Source organism: Aspergillus welwitschiae, assembly GCF_003344945.1.
Source record: "Aspergillus welwitschiae strain CBS 139.54b unplaced genomic scaffold BDQ94scaffold_30, whole genome shotgun sequence".
Taxonomy (NCBI): domain Eukaryota; kingdom Fungi; phylum Ascomycota; class Eurotiomycetes; order Eurotiales; family Aspergillaceae; genus Aspergillus; species Aspergillus welwitschiae.
In genome coordinates this window covers 225468-243298 of record NW_020798724.1, presented here as the reverse complement: position 1 = coordinate 243298, position 17831 = coordinate 225468, and the positions used below count along the sequence as shown (strand labels likewise).

Genomic DNA, 17831 nt, shown 5'->3' with positions numbered 1-17831 from the left:
ATCAGATTCTTCATGATTCTGTGCCGGCACAATAGTTTGCAAAAACCGGGGAATTTCCCGAGGTGTTCTTTAGTATGTCGCTTGGTAAGTTTCCCACCGAGTGGATCATCTGGGAGAAACCGAACCGCTAAGCATAAAATACAGGGTCCTGGCAAAGTACGGGCATAAGGCGGTATTAATCCGCGTAACTATCTGCTGGAACAACAGTAACATCAGTAATCAATCAGTATAGATCGGACCAGAAAAGTATACTACGTATCAGAACACCCGATACCTCAGGGTAATTACCATTTCAGGTACTTTGCTTTCTTGGGATGGGTTTTGGAAAGTCATGTATACATCTTGTTGTTGGTCAGTTGACTGGCTTCCTCTTTCTCTTTCTCCGTTATCCTCTTCGCCCGTCCTCCTCAGCTGGCTTAGCTTCAACCACTTCCGTCTGGTTCAACATCTCGCGCTAAAATGGGGTCCAGACAGAGCAGAAAAAACCTTCCCCGCTTGGTGCCTGACCTGTTCAACTCCTTGATCTGCCGTGCTTGACAGGATGAATCGCCTCCCGGACGAGATTCTCCTCCTTATTGTTGACAACATCGTCTTGTTCAAACATAAATACCAGTTTCTCCAGGTTTGTCGCCGTTGGCGGTCAGTCCTATTCAAGGCGGTCTACGACTATGTCTGGATAGAGGGACATCAGATTCGCCCTCTTCTCTTGGCCATCCAGCAAAACCCCGCGATAGGATCTTCCATCAAATATTTCAGGTTGCACTGGTGGTCCTGCTATACATGGGATAAGGAGAATCACGATATCACTTCTGTTCTACCGCTTGTGAATCGGATTAGCCAATCAGAGGAGGAAACGAAAGAATGGGAGGAAGCTTTGATAGAGGGCAATCAAGATGCATGGCTTGGCTTACTGCTCTTGCACATGGAGAACATGACAAGCCTGTTAATGCATTATACAAGGCAACCCAAATTTCTCCGTCGAGTTATCTCACGCGCCGCAATACGTGAGAAGCCATTTGACACGATGCCAATTCTACAGCGATTGGTCGATGTCGGGATTGACTCCTCGGACGACAATAAAGCATGGTTCCACAAGACTGAATTTCTCCCCTTCTTCCATCTTCCGGCTCTGCGGTCCGTGAGCCTGGACTCCGTGGTTGAGTCAATGGGCGTTCAAATTGACCACCCGGCTTTCAAGCCTGCCAAGGGTACCTCTCCAGTTGTCGAACTAGAGTTTGGTGCACACCCTAATGGCAGTAAGGGCATGGCGGACTTTGTTACATCATGTGCGAACCTCGAGAAATTCAAATATCAACACTCAAATCAGGTAATATGGGGAGAACGATATATGAACTTCCGTCCTCGGGCATTCTACTCTGCGCTTTGTACGCAAAAGCACAGCTTGCAGGTCCTTCATTTGAACGACGGAGGGGAGACACAGCAATCTCTTGACGACGATGACGACGACGATGATGATGATGATGATGACGCGAGCGTTCCCCCAACCGACTGGTTCGGGTCATTGGCGGATTTCACTAAGCTATGGGATCTCCGAATTCCTGCCTCCACACTATTGAATTTCCACTTGAGTGATGACCAACCAAAAGTATCATCGCTCAAAGAGATCTTGCCGTTTAGTTTGAAATGGCTTTGTCTGTCGCATTATGAAGACTCCCTGAGAGAGCAAGTCATATCCAATCTGCTGGAGGTGGTGGCTTGTCGGAAAGAGAAGTTTCCGTATCTCGAGGAAGTGGAAATCCAGTCATATTGGCAGAATACTCGTGAGAGTTTATCTGCCAAGCAGGCTTTTATGCCACTGATTCAAGCTGGTGAAGATGCGGGGATCGATATACTTGTATTTCCTTCATTTTACAGACAAAGGAGAGCGTAGACTATCACAACTATTTTCTTCCGCTACTATATTGAATAAACCTCAGCAGACTATGTTGCCATACCACTACTCAAATATACGAAATATCAGTGCCTAAGATGAAGGTCTCTCTCTTCCGTCTTCCCCCATCTGTTACTACTTCAACCACATACACGCAAGGATGTGGCCAGTTGCCAAGGTCCAGGCAACAAGAGCAAGAACTATCTATTATAACTACTCAACAAATACCCATCAATACTACCATCCATTGTCACTCCACATCCCTGAGAGTCCAACATAACATCCGCATTTCAGAATACAGACCTTCAATATCTTCTAATACCTCTTAGCAACATTACCATCACCCCATCCGCCTCATTACTTTCCCTCATAATATCCTTACTACCTTATCAAGATCCATTCCGTCTATTAGTCCAATATTATCATTAATAACTACTTACCCTATACCTCGGATAAATACCCCGAGGATAAGAACCTAGTGGTTGGTAAATACCTAGCGAAAAATGGTAAATAGTGCCAACTATAGGACTACAGTACAAGTGTAGATCTTAGCCTATTATTTTCATACTAATTACGTTTCCTATTGGTGGTTTAGTTTCGTAGTATCATATCAATAAGTAGTAAGTATGGTTGGTTATGATACCCCTCAGCTGGGCTTGGCGAGGCTCGGTAAAGTAAGTATAGTATACCAAGTAATCTATCTAGGTTTGGCTACTACTTTATTTGCTGGTAAGACTGGTATATACAATATCACGTATGATGTCGGAGATTCTGCAGGAATGTATCATTACTGCTATTTCGTGAGGGTTTGGGATAACTCGACCTGTCAGGTGCTTTGATACCCATGACGATAACCGAGTCAGCATTAGCTGAACTGGGAAAGCTCATATCCCTACTAGTCATGGTAGTTTCAAAATCGATTGATCTTTTTATCTCGCAGTGGTTATCCGGATTTCACGAGTCACTAATAGCTATTGCAACCTTTTCTGCTGAAAATTACGACCTAGCCTAACTCTGTATCAAAGGTAGCAATCAATATCCATTCTGGAAAATAAAATAGAGGTACAAGATGCGAGCGTGTATCCTCGACGCTTTGGCTCAACGTATTATGGTTGTGATGAGGGGGTCCGTCGAATGTACTCGACAAGTAGAAGGGAAATAAACAGACCAGGGTTGTAGAAGAATCTTCATGATGACAATCTTGCTCCTAGGAGATGTAATAGAGAAAGTAGAAGGAAACACGGAAACAACGGATACCTTACAAAGTGGACAGCTCAAGATAGAAGTGGAAAAAAAAAAAAAAAAGAAGAGAAAAGATAAGGAAACCCAAAGACAAGTCATAATAGGACATTCGAAGACAATCTCCTCGAATGAACGCATCAAGCGGACCCGTGAAGGTAATGGAAGTAATGGCAGGTAGGTAGGCATCCCCCAGGGAAAGGGTAAACCCACGCGGATGGACCGAAGAGATAAATACACAAGCCACACTTTCAGAAGAGAGGATGAAGCTCAATCAAAAGGTGGAAAGGAAAGAAAAACAACCAAGACAACGATTTTCCCCCATGAAATCAACAATTGCTACTCGCTTAATAACGGACAAAACAGCTGCAATATCGTGGCAGATTAGTTGACGCGGAATGCATCAAAGATGACTGCATAGGTGTCAGTAATGAATGGTTCGGGGTTGGATGACGAGGTTGAGCACTGACCTTCGTGGCCCCTGCGGCAGCCACTTCCGATCCACATCAGAGTGTTCAAAAACGCGTAACGTTCGTCTCCAGTTTCCATGTTCAAGTTGATGCGATATTTGTATGTATTGGGGTTGATGCTATCCGCCATACCGGGGTCATTGACCTTGTCCAGAATATCCTTGGCTCCGGTCAACCAGCCGTTGGTTTTCACGACGATGTATGCGGGGGGATCGTCGGCGGTCTGGAGCATGTAGCTCGCTCGGAGATGTGTAGATGATTCCTTGGTCACGATTTGCGAGTCTTGTCCTCCAGGCTATACGCACAGTGAGTATGTTGCTGATGATAGCAACCCAATTAAGCGTCACGACTTACCAGAACAACACCTTTACCCCACCGACCAGCCCACTGACCACCGACAAATGTTACCCAATCACGTTGACCCCAAATACTTTCACCAACAGACACCTTCGGGTTCATCTTAATGCTCATGCGGAAGTCCAGTTCCAGGGTAGGCGCGGGGATCTGCAGGGAACGCGCCACGTCGCCTTCGGGGAAAGTATGAAGAAGGTTGTTTGCGGGGATCGAGTCTTTCATAACGCTGAGGTAGGTGGGGCATTCCAGTAGGTGCTGACGCTGACGGCTGGTGTTCTTTGCGCGGACCTGCTGGCAATAGATGCATTGAACGGAAAGACACTGGTGGTGGTCTCCTGTCAGACATAGGGTTCTATCAGGCAACATGTGGGCCATATCCTCGCTCACCTTGTCTTCTTCTTTGGCACGGAACTCCACGAACGCGGCATGAACATCATCGAGGGGAGGGGCAGGAAGGTTCGAGGTCGAGTTCTTGGGCTTCGCTTTGGGAGTGGCACGAGCTGCCTGCTGGGTGGCAGAGACCGTGGAGGCGGTTGCGGCTGGGCCTGATGTCGGGAGGGAGGCGCGACTCTGCATGTTCTGCAATGGCGTCTGCATCGGAGTAGCATGAGTATTGACACCGTTCGACATCATGGGACCGTTGGGAGTCGCGAGAGCACCGGGCCCAGGGCCAGCACCCGGCGCGGTGGCCGCAGCACCATTCGGGGTGGGAGGGTATCCATTGGCAGCAGCGATGCCATTCGGGGCAGAGGGGGCGGACTGGGACTGGGCCTGGGGATTGGTGTGGCCGCGGAGACCGGGACACTCAAGCAGGTGCTGCTTCTGGCGCGAGGTGTTCTTTGCGCGAATCTGCTGGCAGTAGATACACTGGACGGAAAGACACTGCGAAAGCAAACAACCAGGTTCGTCATGTCAGTGACGCTGGTGTTGGGCGGCGGGTTGAAATATTACGGGAAATACAGGAGTCACGCACCTTATCGTCTTCCTTGGCGCGGAACTCGACGAACGCCGCGTGAACTTCCTGGTCGACGGTCCGACCCATGTTCACGACGAAGGGGTTGAAGAAATCGATGGTGGGTGGATTGGCCGGAGAAAATCGACTAGAAAAGAGATGAGAAGGGCGCTGCAGGGGATGGAGATGGGGGTGTCGACGTCGTGAGGGAGCAAAGATGAGGAACGAGGCAGCGAGGACTCGGGGGAGCGAGAGTGAAAAGGAAGAGAGTGTTTGACGGCCTGGAAGAACAAGACGAGACAAAACGGGGACAAGACAAGACCGAGACGGTGGCGGTTAAGTTACGCGAGCCCGTCAGGACGAGACCTTACCATATGCGTAATTTTGATCCCGAGGGGTCCGTCCACAGAACCAACATACCGAGATTACTGGTTTCGCTCAACTTACTGTACACACTACTAATGATACTATCTTGATGGCTTGATCAATTCTTCACTTCTTCTCTTCTCCTCTCCATTCATCCCTCATTATCTTCTTTCTTTGTTTCTTTGAACAAAGTCCAACTCCGGCCTTGGGTGTCCCAAAACTCCCTTCCCCAAAGTCAAATTCTGTCACGCGGCAGGCTGACCAAAGCCCGACCACGTTCCCAAAATAAGCGGAGGCTTGAAGGCCTATCAGCGTAGGCCATTCAATGCATCGGAGCAGGGAATACAAATCGAGCACAGCTGCAGCAGGTAGTCGGTCATCCTTGAGAGATTATTCCACAGCATTGTAGATTATAGATCTGTTGTATACATCCATCTTATAGATTGCGTTCCCTAATACCTGATAGATATACTTAGTATCCCACTACTGCATTACTGGTATCGCCGTAAGGGTATGGAACGATCGGCGCATTTACAGTTTCGATATACCGCGTCTCACAAGGCCACCACTTAAACGGCCGGACCGCGCGGATACTAAGTAGTAAACTTGCTGTGTTGTCTATTTAGTCCCCATCCGTATTCCTTCAGAAGACGTCAGTGATAAATCCACACTCGCAAACCTGAGACATAAACGAGGGTCTTGAATCTAAATTCATCGAAACTGGGCGTCCTATTAACTTACTCGCGATCACAACTCCTTGTGACAGCACAGTATGCTGTGTAAGGAACGCAAGACGCAGCGCGGCACAGCCACCGCCAACCTCGCGTGTCTTGCCGTGTCTTGGAGAGGAACCCCCTGAACATCATTATCATCACCGCTTGCGCAACTTGAAGGAATGTGGATAGTAGTGAAATACGAAATGTGCTTCAACTGTGGGAGGTAGAGGATACAGTATATTCTATTACTATGATGATAAACGCCGTCTTGTATTTATCCGTATATTATGTTTGTAGACGGCGGCATCCATCAATGGAAGCGTGTATTACTTACTTAGTACTCTCGTATACCATACTGGTATGGATCTAATCGAGACCGTTGTTTTTACACCCGGGGGAAAATAACGACGATGTTTTTTCGACTACTTCTAAATAAAACTGCTTTTGTTTCTCTGAAAGGTTGCTTGATGGCTTGCAATATTACTGTCCATTTTCTGTGTTGGACCAGACCAGACTGGCCTGGCCTGATCTTCTGATGATGAGATCACCGGCCCACCTAATCTTCCGAGGCCAATCGCGAGCTTTTGTCGACGCCTTGTACTGTGTCGCTTCGTTTGTAGTTCGTGTGTTGCATGCTTGGCTTGGGACGCACTCTTTGTTTCAGATGTATGCTTGCTGTCAGTATCTTTAGACGTCATCGAGATGGTTTCCTCTACGTTGATTTGCCAATTCACAGTTGAGGCTGTCATGGAAGGTTTAGTTTGCTAGCTCAAGAGTGGATTTGGGATCTCGTACTGATAACAAGGTGGTGGTGACGATGCTGGTATAGTGGTATGAGGCGTCGGAAGGTTTTGTTTAGAACTGTATTTGGGAGGCTTGGTGTCTCAGACACAGTATGAGTAGTAAATTTGATAGATCAGCTATTCGAGAATCTTAGAGGAATGTAACCCACAACATGTAAAGGAAAACATGGATAGAATAGAGTGACATGTGCATGTCTCTACTCAAAACAAGCAAGAGTAGGAAATAGTATAGAAAATGAGCACTCAATACAGACGGGGGTTTCTGCAGCTACAGGTATGATAACGAATAATTAATGTTGTGCTGTAGTAGCCTCCTACAATCCTGGTATGCATAGGTGAATCTCTCCGTACTTATATCGCACGCCATATTCTTCAGTGCTTTGGTCTTCGTATGCTTCTTGTTTTACCGAAAGTATACCTTTAGTTGCAAGTGTAAGCACATGCATGAAGCCCTGAGTAGCCACGATGTGAGAGGTCTTCTGCGGAGGGAGAAGTGTGGAGAATGCCACTGGTCGATTTTCCGCGGCTGGAACATTCGGGTCATAGCCTACCTCTTCATTTGCAGGTGTCGTGGTCATGAATATGGATTCCAAGTACTTAAGGAGGTTCAAGCTCTCTTGGTCAAGTGTTGACTTTTGTGAGTCATCATTGAGTACTTGCAGGCCCTGAACAACAGAGTGTGTTCCATGGTCTTCTGCTTCCATTATGTGATCCTCGTCAAAGGCTCCACCATTCTCCGTTGCAAGCTCGGTGTGTAGATACTGGGAAATGTCAAAGTCGTCAAGGTTCTCCAACTCACCCATCTCGTTTCCAGGAATCGAGATAACATTGAGCGCTTCAGCGTCAAAAGGAAACCCACGGCCAGCAAGGGGACTTGCGCTTGTGAGACGGCTGCGTGCTCTTCCAAATCCAGTCTCTGAAACTCCATGTGATGAAAAGTCACTGGCGCTGCCAAATCCGCGGAAGATGTTCGCAGCAGACGAGCCCTGTCGAGAGCTTTGAATAGATGCTGTGATGTTCCATGGCATTTGGATGGAGTGGTCATCGCGAAGAGAGGGTGGTGCATTGCGACCGTATTCGACATCCTGTGTACAATAGTTCAGCTTTGGTCCGATAAGCATAGAGAGCACGACGACATATACAAACCTCATTCCATAACCTGTCGTCGTGACGTCCGATCTGATTATCATCCTCCACCCTTGGGCGTACCCGTCGTGTATCGATATTGGGATCCCCTTCTTCGATCGATGAATGAACACGCTTGCGTACTCGACCATTCGATTTATCCTGGAGCTTTTCATATAGTTGGTCCCCTGAGAAAGAATGCAATGGATGCTTGACATGAGACACCCCCACGCCCACACCGACAGAACCAATGCCTTGACCGAAGACCCAGAAAGCAGCCTTTTTCTTTGCCAAAGTTGGAAGCTTGTTTCTCTGCTTCTGCTTCGAGGCTGCTGCCATGTTCTGCACATAGTTATTATTCAATTGGGCCATTTCAGTGTTTCGCAGTGCAATTTGGTCATCTAATCCAATGACCTTGGGGCCTCTTCTCTTTTGCTGCAATGCCGCATTCGAGTCCACAGCATCTTCATCCTCCATTACCTGGTCAAATATAGAGGCGCGGTTGTAAGTGGTCTTCTGCATGTCAACGTTTTCGGCTTTCGGTTTTAGACCTGATAGTTCTCTTTTGAATTCTTCGTCAAGCAAAACTAGCTATTTCGTACTCTTGTCAGGCAATTGAAATATTGATAAGATATTTCTGAGCCGTACCTGATCCTCCATGACAATGTTTTCTACCACGTCAACTTCCATGTCATCTGCAGCTCTTTCTTCCATGGCTGGGATGTTCCCTTGCAATCTTGTCTCAGGCTGATCGGATCCAGCAAGCTCGATAAGATTTCCATCTTCATCGAATTCAAAGTCAGGTTGCAGGATCACACCGGATTCCTCACCATACTGGAGGGACTCGATGCCGCCGAGATCGATGCCTATCCCTCCATACCGACTCACACTAGTAACCGCGCTGAAACCATCTATGTCCCCAAATGATCTGTTAGAAGACAAGTCTAGTTTCAGGCTGGCGGTCTGAGAGAGAGCAGATTGGCTAAGATCAGGAGTCTGAGGCCACATCCGACTTGATTGTTGGCTCAGGTTCAAATCGATCGACAGATTCAAACTTGAAAAATCTAGTCCTAAGCCAGGGAGGTTATTTTCAGGAAGGAAACTCGGATCATAGGGTAGAATGAGCTGATCTGGTCTATATGAATGGTAAGCATCGAGACTCCGTCGCAAATTCCGCATGTAATAAGACATCAGGAGAACAGACCTAGCCTTTCCTGCTGTAGGGTCAAGGCCCCCTCCAGGAAGAACCTTCAACAGAGCTCTCATTCTGTCATGCATTGCTTGGACATCGGTGAGGGTGTATCCACACTGTTGGCTGTATACCCTCGACACCCCATACCTAGAGAAGCGCGTTCCAATGAGCAAAGTAATCTCCAGACATCTCCCCGCGGAGCAGGAGATCTTACAGCAGATTTCCTTGAAGCCTTAAAGCCATCGGCGCCACCGGGTCCATTATGACACCACACGTCTTGGGAACATCCACATCCAGTATAGTCTTCTTGTTCAACTTTCTCGTGACGGATTTCGAGCCCAAGGTGGCAACAAGCCTGTGAGGATTGCAATGTCAGTATAGTAATAGAGCAGACATATTTAAGGAGGGGAACGCGACAACTCACCAAACCGTAGCAACTCCATGTTCAGGAGAAGTAAGAACTATCAGGAGAAGTCAATCAGCACAATCACTCAATATTTACATCCTCAATGCCACATGAAGTGCAAGGCAAGTCCAGCTCTGGATTCACTTACTCTCATGGCTATAGAACATATCGACTCGCGCCTTATGCGCCTTGAGAAACGGCTCTCGACGCGTCCCTCAGGCTGGTACTCAATCTATGAACCACTGTCAGTGACCTAGACGCGCAGGGATGCTTCAACAGTGATTTGTATCTGGGAATCGCGCGGCGAAGTGATTAGCAAACGGTGGTTTGAGTGGAATTTGACCGGGTTTTACTTTGAATGGGATCAGCCCAGCTGAACTAGATCGCGTTGGAACTTCCTGCACCGGGAAAGGCAGTTCCAGCTTCTGGCTCCGACTGTATGTGCTTGTTGGCTGGACTAGCTGTCTTTCGGTGTGGTCGGAAGTATGACAACCAGTCACTGCTGGAGCAAGAGCGCGCAGGATAAAGTAGTTAGACGGATAAGGGTGAGATGGCCTGACTAGCAAGATAGATAGATGGTGGGGCTTAGCTGATGAGACAAGGTGATCAAATACCGACAAGGAGAACTGAGGGGGTAGAGTCGGAGTGTGAGCAGATGTTGGTGGAGCTGGAAGGCACTGGGACACGAATGAATCTGTAGCAGGTAGTAATGAGGATACAACATCAGAGCATCGCAGTCAACTCAGAAACTACTCACTACTGTATAAAGACGGAAAACAACAAGGTGTACGGGGAATGTTTGACATACGATGGAGTTTGAGTTCATTTTACCAGAGGATACTCGAACTGCATGCGCATTTTATCGGGCTAGCTTTATCGTGGAATAAACGCCGCGCTGAAGAGGCAAACGGTTACTCGAATCAAACTATGTGAGCATTTTTATCCCCTTTCTATATTACTACACTGAACCAGCATCAAGAAATTCAATAAACCCACATTGTACAGGGAAGGTGCTTTTCAGTGTCCATTAAGACAACACAATTGTGGCAATACAGAACAACAACCGAAGAAGCCAGGGATCTATAGACGAAAGAGCTGATAACTGAGAAAGAAGTGAAAGAAAAAAATCAAGTTGACTATGGAAAATGAAGGAAGAGGTAAATGCTGCTACAATTATCTCCAACCCATAGCAACCCAGAAAGATGCACGTGGGGTATGAGACACGCAAGAAAGATCAAACCAGAACTTAAAACACGAAGGACGATTTTCTCGATTTCCAAAAAAATAAGCCCCCGTATGGGATGGGGTTCTATACCTACCCCGGGACCAGATCATAGTACATGAGGTGTATTTAACATATAGGAGACACCTAGTCAAGAGGGATGCCCTGGTATTCGCCGTAGCCAAGGGCAAGGTTCATGTTCTCTGTAGCGAGCATGTTAGCTTCAATCCTATCTGTGACTTGAGTGACTGTTGGACCGAGGGACTTACGCAGGCACTGGGTGGCGGCACCCTTGAGCAGGTTGTCAATGGTAGCACACACGACGACCCGCTTGCCGCTGGAGTGGACAGCGAAGCCACCAACCTCAACGCCGTGGCGGCCAGCGATGGCCTTGACGGAAGGAGGCTCGCCAACGATCTTCACAAGCTTCTCACCGGCATAACGATCCTGGTAGATGTTGCGAATGTCGCGGGAGGTCATCTCCTCCTTCAAGGGGATGCTGATAGTGTGCTGTATAGAAGTCAGCTTCGACTCAAACCGAGATTAGATAGCATAGAAACAAGGGTAACATACGTGAATGCCCTGGAACCAGACAGCAACGTGAGGGATGAACGCAATGCTGGTGCCAAGCTGCGCGCTGATCTCCTTCTCGTGGATGTGATCAGTCAGGCTGTAGGGAATGATGTTGTTGGTGAGGTTGTCCACGTCGTTCTTGGGGCTGGGCTTAGTGCCAGCTCCGGAGTAGCCGGAAACACCGAAGACAGTGGGCTGGCCACCCAGGTAGGGCACAAGGGGGGCAATTCCAATCTGAGCGGCAGTAGCGTAGCACCCAGGGTTGGCGATACGGGTAGCCTGGGCAATCTTGGAACGGCTGACCAACTCAGGCAGACCGTAGGTCCAGTTGCTGTCGAACCGGTAGTCGGCACTCAGGTCGACGATCACGTTGCCCTTCTCAGCACCCTGGTCCACGGCATCAACAAACGGCTTGCAAACGCCGTTGGGCAGAGCCATGACCCAGCAGTCCACATCTCCGTTGGAGGACATGCGCTTAACATCATCGGGACTGAGGTTCTCGTAGATGATCTCACGCTTGTCGTAACCCTGCAGCTTCTTACCAACCAGCTCGCGAGAAGAGACGTGACGCAAATCCATGTGAGGATGAGCGTTAAGCAGACTGATCAGAGCCTGGCCGGTGTAACCACGGGCTCCAATCAGAGCAACCTTGGAGGGGCGGGTGTTGGACATGTTCTTCTCTCCCAACGGGGGGTTGGGGTTCGTCGTGGCGTAGGTTCTGACAGTCTGCACAGGAACCATCGGACGAGCAGAACGAGCGGCACGCAGAGCATTGCTGGTAGAGGAGAAGGCACGCTTCTGCTCAGCAGAAGCGCCGCTAGCACCAAAACCCTTGCCAATGTGAGTGGCGGCCTGGGCAGCACGGTGCAGTCTCGACTCGAGGTTGATGTCTCCAAACATCTGGCGACCGTGCTGGTTGAACTCCTGCACCAGCTGCTTGACCTCATCACCGCTCTCGACACCGTACCAGAAGAGAACCTCTCCCTCACGGCTGAGGCTGCCATCGGCCTTGTCGAAGAACCAGGTCAGGTTCTCATCGTCCTCCTTGACTGTCCAGACAAGCTTGGGGTAGTCCTTCTTGATGGAAGCGAAGACGTTGTCGGCAACGTTGGTCAACCAGCCGGACTTGGTGATGGTGAAGGTAGCCAAGTGAGCCAGGGAAGAAGTAGCATCCTTCTGAGGGGGCAGGACAACGGCCAGCGCCTCCATAGGCTCATCATAGTAGACCTTGAAGTCACGCTCCTTCAAGCCCTCAACATAGCGGTCAACAGTAGCGCGGGCATCCAGGCCCTCGCGGTCACGAACCAGGACCTCCTTGAGCTTCTCGAGATCCTCGAAGTCAGAGAGAGAAGTCTTAACGTGAACCTTGTTGCCACGGCGGATCAGCGTACCGGCTCCGGAGTCGGTGAAGAGTTCCTTCTGCAGATCAGCAGGGTGGATGATGGCAACGCTGGAGGTACGAGGCAGGTCGCTGAGCAGGTCCTTCATCTCCTTGATCTTCAGGCGGGTACCGTGACGGACCCACCACTGAGTCATCAGGTGATCGTACTCCTCGTCGAGGTTGATCACAGAGATCTTCTCACCGGTGTCGCCGTTGAACAAGCCACCCTTCTCGGCAAGGTAAACAATCTTGAGCGGCTGGAGCGCACGCGCCAACTCACCGGCAGCCACATCAGCGTTGACGTTCAGAACCTGGCCATCGGGAGTCTCGGCCATAGACGTAAGAATGGGAAGGCAGCCAGCCTCAATGGCAGACTCAATTGGCTTCTTGTTCACGCCATTGATCTTGCCAACCAGGTTGTACTTGTCCTTGTCCAGGTAATCAGCGGTGAAGACACCCGCGTTGAGAGGGCGCGCCCGGACACCCATGCGCTCCAATTCCTCAATCAACTTCAGGTTCTCCTCCAGGAACAGCTTCCGGGCCAGAGCCAGTGTCTTTCCATCGGTGACCCGGATTCCGTCTTCGAACTGAGGCTCGACGCCGGCGTCTTCCAGCATGCGGTTGAGCTGGGGTCCAGCACCGTGGACGACGATCGGGTACAAGCCGACATGGTTCAGGAAGGCAAGGGCGGAGGAAAGAGTCTGGAGGTGCTCGGTGATGATGGCACCGCCAACCTTGATGACAGCGAACTGCTGGGAGGAAACGGAGGTGAAGTGAGAGAGATACTGCTGCACCTCACGCTTGGAACCGATGTTGCTCAGCAGCTGGACAACGGTAGAGCGGGTGGAGGAAAGCTGGGGGTCAGCAGCACGGGAGTAGTGACGACTCTGCAACAGGGGAACCGCAGAGGCCTTCAGGGATTGACGAGCAGAGGCGCCGCCCAGTCTAGCAGAGGAAACAGCATGCTGTGCGGAGAACGCGCGGAGGGGCTTGCTGGAGGAAGCTCTCCGCACGGCGGTGCGAAGGGAGAACATATTGCCAGCCAGCATGCGGCAGCTTCGGAGGCCTAGTCGGACAGGAAGGTCGAGGGAGGGAGACCTAAGAGGGGAGATGGGAGGTTAGAGGGAGTTAAGTAGTAGTAGTAGCAGTAGTGACGGTGGTTGAGAGGAGAAGTGACGAAGAGGGAAAAAAGGTTGTGCGGAGGTAGTAGTGCGGGTTCATCAGGGAATTTGCCGCAACCCCCAAAGAGTTTGATCGTCCAGATAGAGATTATCGGCCACACCTCGGAGCGGGCGCGCGCCCTTTGGGGAGGGGAATTATTACTCACTAGTTGGCCCCGACCCAATGGCTGGCCGCAATCGCCCTGTTCGTGGGTGGGTTTTACTTGACTTTTCGGCCGTGACCTCTTCTGCCCTTTTGGTTAAGTTTAAGCCTTGGGGTTTTATAAAGGCTTTTTCAATGTCGCTCTTTGCCGTGTTCGGGAGCGCCCTTTATATCTCTCCCCACGCGGGCCTCGTTTTTTAGGCTGTTTTCACAAGCTCACCAGGGGCACCTGGACCTTCGTCGAACCTGTCACTGTATGTGAGCGAATTTTGATCTGGCCACTGGAATAAATTGCGCAAAACCCGGCTTTCAACAGATCACAGTCGAGGGATAAACGCCAGTCCGCACAAGTGCCCGAAACGCTGGCTTGGCTGCGACTTTCGGAGCCGGGTATCGAAAGTGACTCACCACATTATTCAAGCCGGTTCCAATTCCGGTCGCCTTCGCTCCCATCTCGACCTCGCTTCCCTCTTTCCCATAGACACACGTAATGGAAACCAGCATATGGATCCCGGCGATCCCCTGTGATCAATTTTCATCAATCAATAATAACTCCTGATGCTGTTATCAGATCTCGCTAACTGCCGACAGCCTATCACCGGCCTGAGTCGCTGGAGTCGTGCTCCAGCACGACTCAGGCCACAGGTGTCAAATCCGTCAGTGCAGATGGAGCCTTTTCGTTATCTGATCCTCCCTTTACCTAACACGTACAACTGGGTATCCAGAGTCCATATTAATGTGGTCCACATCTCATCCCTTCGGTCTTCTTCATCCGACCGTTCCTCCCTTTGCTTTTTGCGTGGGGTGCGGGTTTATCCATGGCTGGTAATCTCCTCCGTAGTAGTATCCGCAATACGAGAATCTACCCGTGTCTCAGCTACGATGGGGTCGGATTTATGGCCACATAAGTGCCCTGACCGTCTTTCTCGTCAGGTCCCTCCATCTCCTCTCTCCCCCTTCTCCCTATGGAAGTGCAAGTCTCAAAAGGACGAATTAGGCTGCCTGTACTATACTCGCAGTGTACTCGGAGTGTAATCTGGAGCAGAGGTCCATTAATGGCTAAAAGGAAAGGCACAAAGGAAATACATGAGGAAAAAAAGGAAAAAGAAAAGGACAAGGGGCAAACATAGGAGACCAAAACCAACAAAACAGCACTGATACTTGAACACGAGGAAGCACCGGAGTATCATTTACATCTTCACCGTCGATGGAATCATGTGGCATAGCCTCGATCTCCAAACCGGCTCATAGCGTCCATGGCGTATAGAGACAACAAGACTTTATTCGTGAGAACGAGGTTGGACGCCCGAGAAAAAAGCAGGTGGTATTAATAGCTGGAAACAACGGCTTCGTCTCAACACAGATAAACCAGGGCCAGGCGAAAGAAAAATCGTCATCCATTCCCAAGCCGATCATGACTGTCGCGCTGTGTAATCGTAGCTTAATGTTTGGTGGCGACAACTAAAAGGAGAAAGCTGTTAGCGCATTCCGGGATGCTTTTCCGAGTCCAGCTTGGTGGAGTGCTAGAGGATAGCGCTGATCTTACCTGCAGGGACGATAATCACAATGAGCAGAATAATGATACAAACGATTAGGCACACGCGCATCTTCATATCCTTCCACCACATTTGCTTCCTCACGCGGTTGGCACCTCTGCGGAATCCCTGCGCTGATGTTGCCAAATTGTCCGTCTTGTCCTGGAGGGAATCTAGACGTTCACCACGTTCTGAAACTTTGAAGATGTTGGAGCGCATTGTGTCAACGGTTTCTTGGATTTTCTAGACAGAAAAGAAACACAGCGTTAGTAAAAGCTTTGCGACAAATGCCATGATAGACACAAGCTAAATAAGATTCAAAAAGACCCGGTGGCCTCCAAGTCCAGTTGAACTCAGATGGAAGTCCAAATGAACACTGGAAAGCCATCATATCCTATTCAACCTGCGCGACATATCCTTGTGGAACGATAAAAGTTGACCGCGAGGCGTTTCGGCAACTTACTTTGTCGATTTCCCGTGTCCTGGGGTCGCCATTTTGCGCAGCGCTGGCGCCGGCGCCAGCCCCATTGGCGCCAGAGGGGATGTAGGGATCATAAGGCTGCTCGGACATGATTCTCGTGCGCGATAGATTCTATGTATTCGGTATTCGGGGGTGTAGGACCTGGCAAGTCACCAGACTACCTAGGTGGAAAGTGACGGGCTGCTGCCTGTTCCTGTTGTAGGGGATGAGGCGGGAAGTCGCAACGACAGACTTGACGGCTGAGGGTACGGTGAAAAGCGAGAAAGGTGGAGGTCGGAGGATGGTGTGGAAGGTGGCGGGATGATGGAATGCAGGAGGGAAAGTAGGATGCGTTATTGAAGGGAAGCTGACAAGGTGTGATGAATCGCCGCCCGCCTTCTGGAGATTACAGGCGTTTCGGTTCGGTCGGGGCGGTTTCACGTGACCAGCGGTCTATTGGGAAGGACGCCCCGGCAGGCAGCTATTATTATTTTGTGCTTAGTGGTGAGACCCAATTGGACCAGCCGCTAGGATGGAAACAAAGAGAAGAGAGAAAGCTAAAAGGTTGAGTGGCTGTATAGACTGCTGTTACTTTGTTTCTATTGACTACTACTACAGCCCACGTAGGAAAGGAGAGGATACCTTGTCAATATCCACCTACTTCACATGGAAATGGAAGAACTAGGGAGTACTACAACTGTCAATAAAGTCGATATATGCACTGCATGCAGTAGGAAGGCTCAGGTTTGCTCACAAATCTTGTAAAGAGAGCAATACAGACAGAAATAGCAACACCAGTTGTCCGTTCATTGGGCAGCTTTACTACCCAGTGTATAAAGTATGGCAACGGTCTGCCCGACCTCATGCGTTGCTTAAGAAACACGCCCTACTATGTGGCGGTGCGTCCTCTGTAGCATACTGCGCCTTCCATCACATGCATCACGTGGCAATCCTGCCTAAAAGGGTATGGACTGTGGAGCCTTCATCCATTAATCTAGATAATGGATACGATAAGGACTTGGTTGCCAGAAGAATCCTGCCAACTTTTGCATTCTTCGTCCTGCAGGCTATTTGTTTGGCCTATGCCATTATTTCTACTTTGATTGACATAACTGCTGTTAGTCTCATGCTTCTTTCCCCCTTTACAGATGAGCGATATCATGAAGGTTACTGGGAACAGTTTACTCTCAATCCCAAAACCCGTTGTTCTTAGTGATGCCTTCTTTCATAGGAGGCAGTTGGCCGTTCAATGTGCTATGTGGGTATCAGCAATAGACACAACAACGCTCTAAATCGCCGCTTAATTGATGGATGCGGCAATTGTCCGAACGGACACCTGCAGGCCTACAGCCGCAACAAGTATATGAGCGATTTACACAACATTTTTAGCACAGAAGCCGTTGATATGGATTGTCGCAGCATGAATGGTCAAACAGCTCATGCGTCGGCGGAAGAGCTCTCGGATGCGAGGTCGTCAGACTCACTAGAGATGCTCATCCGCTACGAAATTCAATTATATTGCGTGGCCAACTCATCCCAAGCCAGAGAAATTTGGTATATATCGTAAAAGTACCATCTAGAGGCGTTCATCCTTCTATGCAACGGAAGTAAGATAAATAGAGCCACCAGCGATCTTATCGATAAACGTTGACTGGAGTTGATCTGGACATCAGTTATTTTCTGTCCAGCCTATGAAGATGGTCATGCGCCTAAGTACGGCCTCGGCAAACGTGCATTTGGTTGTGCTGTGCTACTCCAACTCATATAGAGGCCCTTGTTGTTCCAAATCTGCGCCAGCGGCACGCCCGCGAAGTTCGGTCTCA

General features: G+C 49.5%; 8 protein-coding genes across 8 annotated transcripts; 3 read left to right on the top strand and 5 right to left on the bottom strand.

The window, feature by feature from the left end:
- The first annotated feature begins 405 nt into the window (after positions 1-405).
- On the top strand, positions 406-1998 carry BDQ94DRAFT_75657 (uncharacterized protein). The gene has a single exon (XM_026776460.1). The coding sequence runs from the start codon at positions 542-544 to the stop codon at positions 1889-1891; it is 1350 nt and encodes a 449-aa protein (XP_026623388.1). The 5' UTR covers positions 406-541; the 3' UTR covers positions 1892-1998.
- A 917-nt stretch (positions 1999-2915) lies between these two features.
- On the bottom strand, positions 2916-3558 carry BDQ94DRAFT_75652 (uncharacterized protein). Its single transcript, XM_026776459.1, has one exon. The coding sequence runs from the start codon at positions 3317-3319 to the stop codon at positions 2990-2992; it is 330 nt and encodes a 109-aa protein (XP_026623387.1). The 5' UTR covers positions 3320-3558; the 3' UTR covers positions 2916-2989.
- Positions 3181-5257, bottom strand: BDQ94DRAFT_148888 (uncharacterized protein). Its single transcript, XM_026767271.1, has 4 exons — positions 4928-5257; positions 3955-4836; positions 3601-3895; positions 3181-3543 (listed from the first exon to the last, which is right to left on the bottom strand). The coding sequence occupies exons 1-4, from the start codon at positions 4994-4996 to the stop codon at positions 3515-3517; spliced, it is 1275 nt and encodes a 424-aa protein (XP_026623386.1). The 5' UTR covers positions 4997-5257; the 3' UTR covers positions 3181-3514.
- A 1233-nt stretch (positions 5258-6490) lies between these two features.
- On the top strand, positions 6491-6811 carry BDQ94DRAFT_148887 (uncharacterized protein). The gene has a single exon (XM_026767270.1). It carries the CDS (start codon positions 6524-6526, stop codon positions 6677-6679), a length of 156 nt encoding a protein of 51 aa, XP_026623385.1. The 5' UTR covers positions 6491-6523; the 3' UTR covers positions 6680-6811.
- A 76-nt stretch (positions 6812-6887) lies between these two features.
- On the bottom strand, positions 6888-10275 carry BDQ94DRAFT_181673 (Rad21/Rec8 N terminal domain protein). Its single transcript, XM_026773947.1, has 7 exons — positions 9663-10275; positions 9533-9569; positions 9323-9463; positions 9121-9255; positions 8565-9051; positions 7938-8507; positions 6888-7876 (listed from the first exon to the last, which is right to left on the bottom strand). The coding sequence occupies exons 1-7, from the start codon at positions 9679-9681 to the stop codon at positions 7106-7108; spliced, it is 2160 nt and encodes a 719-aa protein (XP_026623384.1). The 5' UTR covers positions 9682-10275; the 3' UTR covers positions 6888-7105.
- Positions 10276-10870: 595 nt separating this feature from the next.
- Positions 10871-13886, bottom strand: argEF (bifunctional acetylglutamate kinase/N-acetyl-gamma-glutamyl-phosphate reductase). The gene is made up of 3 exons (XM_026776458.1): positions 11310-13886; positions 11006-11246; positions 10871-10939 (listed from the first exon to the last, which is right to left on the bottom strand). Exons 1-3 carry the CDS (start codon positions 13737-13739, stop codon positions 10884-10886), a joined length of 2727 nt encoding a protein of 908 aa, XP_026623383.1. The 5' UTR covers positions 13740-13886; the 3' UTR covers positions 10871-10883.
- A 1567-nt stretch (positions 13887-15453) lies between these two features.
- Positions 15454-15791, bottom strand: BDQ94DRAFT_148883 (SNAP receptor SNC2). The gene has a single exon (XM_026767269.1). The coding sequence runs from the start codon at positions 15765-15767 to the stop codon at positions 15537-15539; it is 231 nt and encodes a 76-aa protein (XP_026623382.1). The 5' UTR covers positions 15768-15791; the 3' UTR covers positions 15454-15536.
- A 1253-nt stretch (positions 15792-17044) lies between these two features.
- BDQ94DRAFT_148878 (uncharacterized protein) lies at positions 17045-17676 on the top strand. The gene has a single exon (XM_026767268.1). The coding sequence runs from the start codon at positions 17258-17260 to the stop codon at positions 17573-17575; it is 318 nt and encodes a 105-aa protein (XP_026623381.1). The 5' UTR covers positions 17045-17257; the 3' UTR covers positions 17576-17676.
- Positions 17677-17831: the final 155 nt, after the last annotated feature.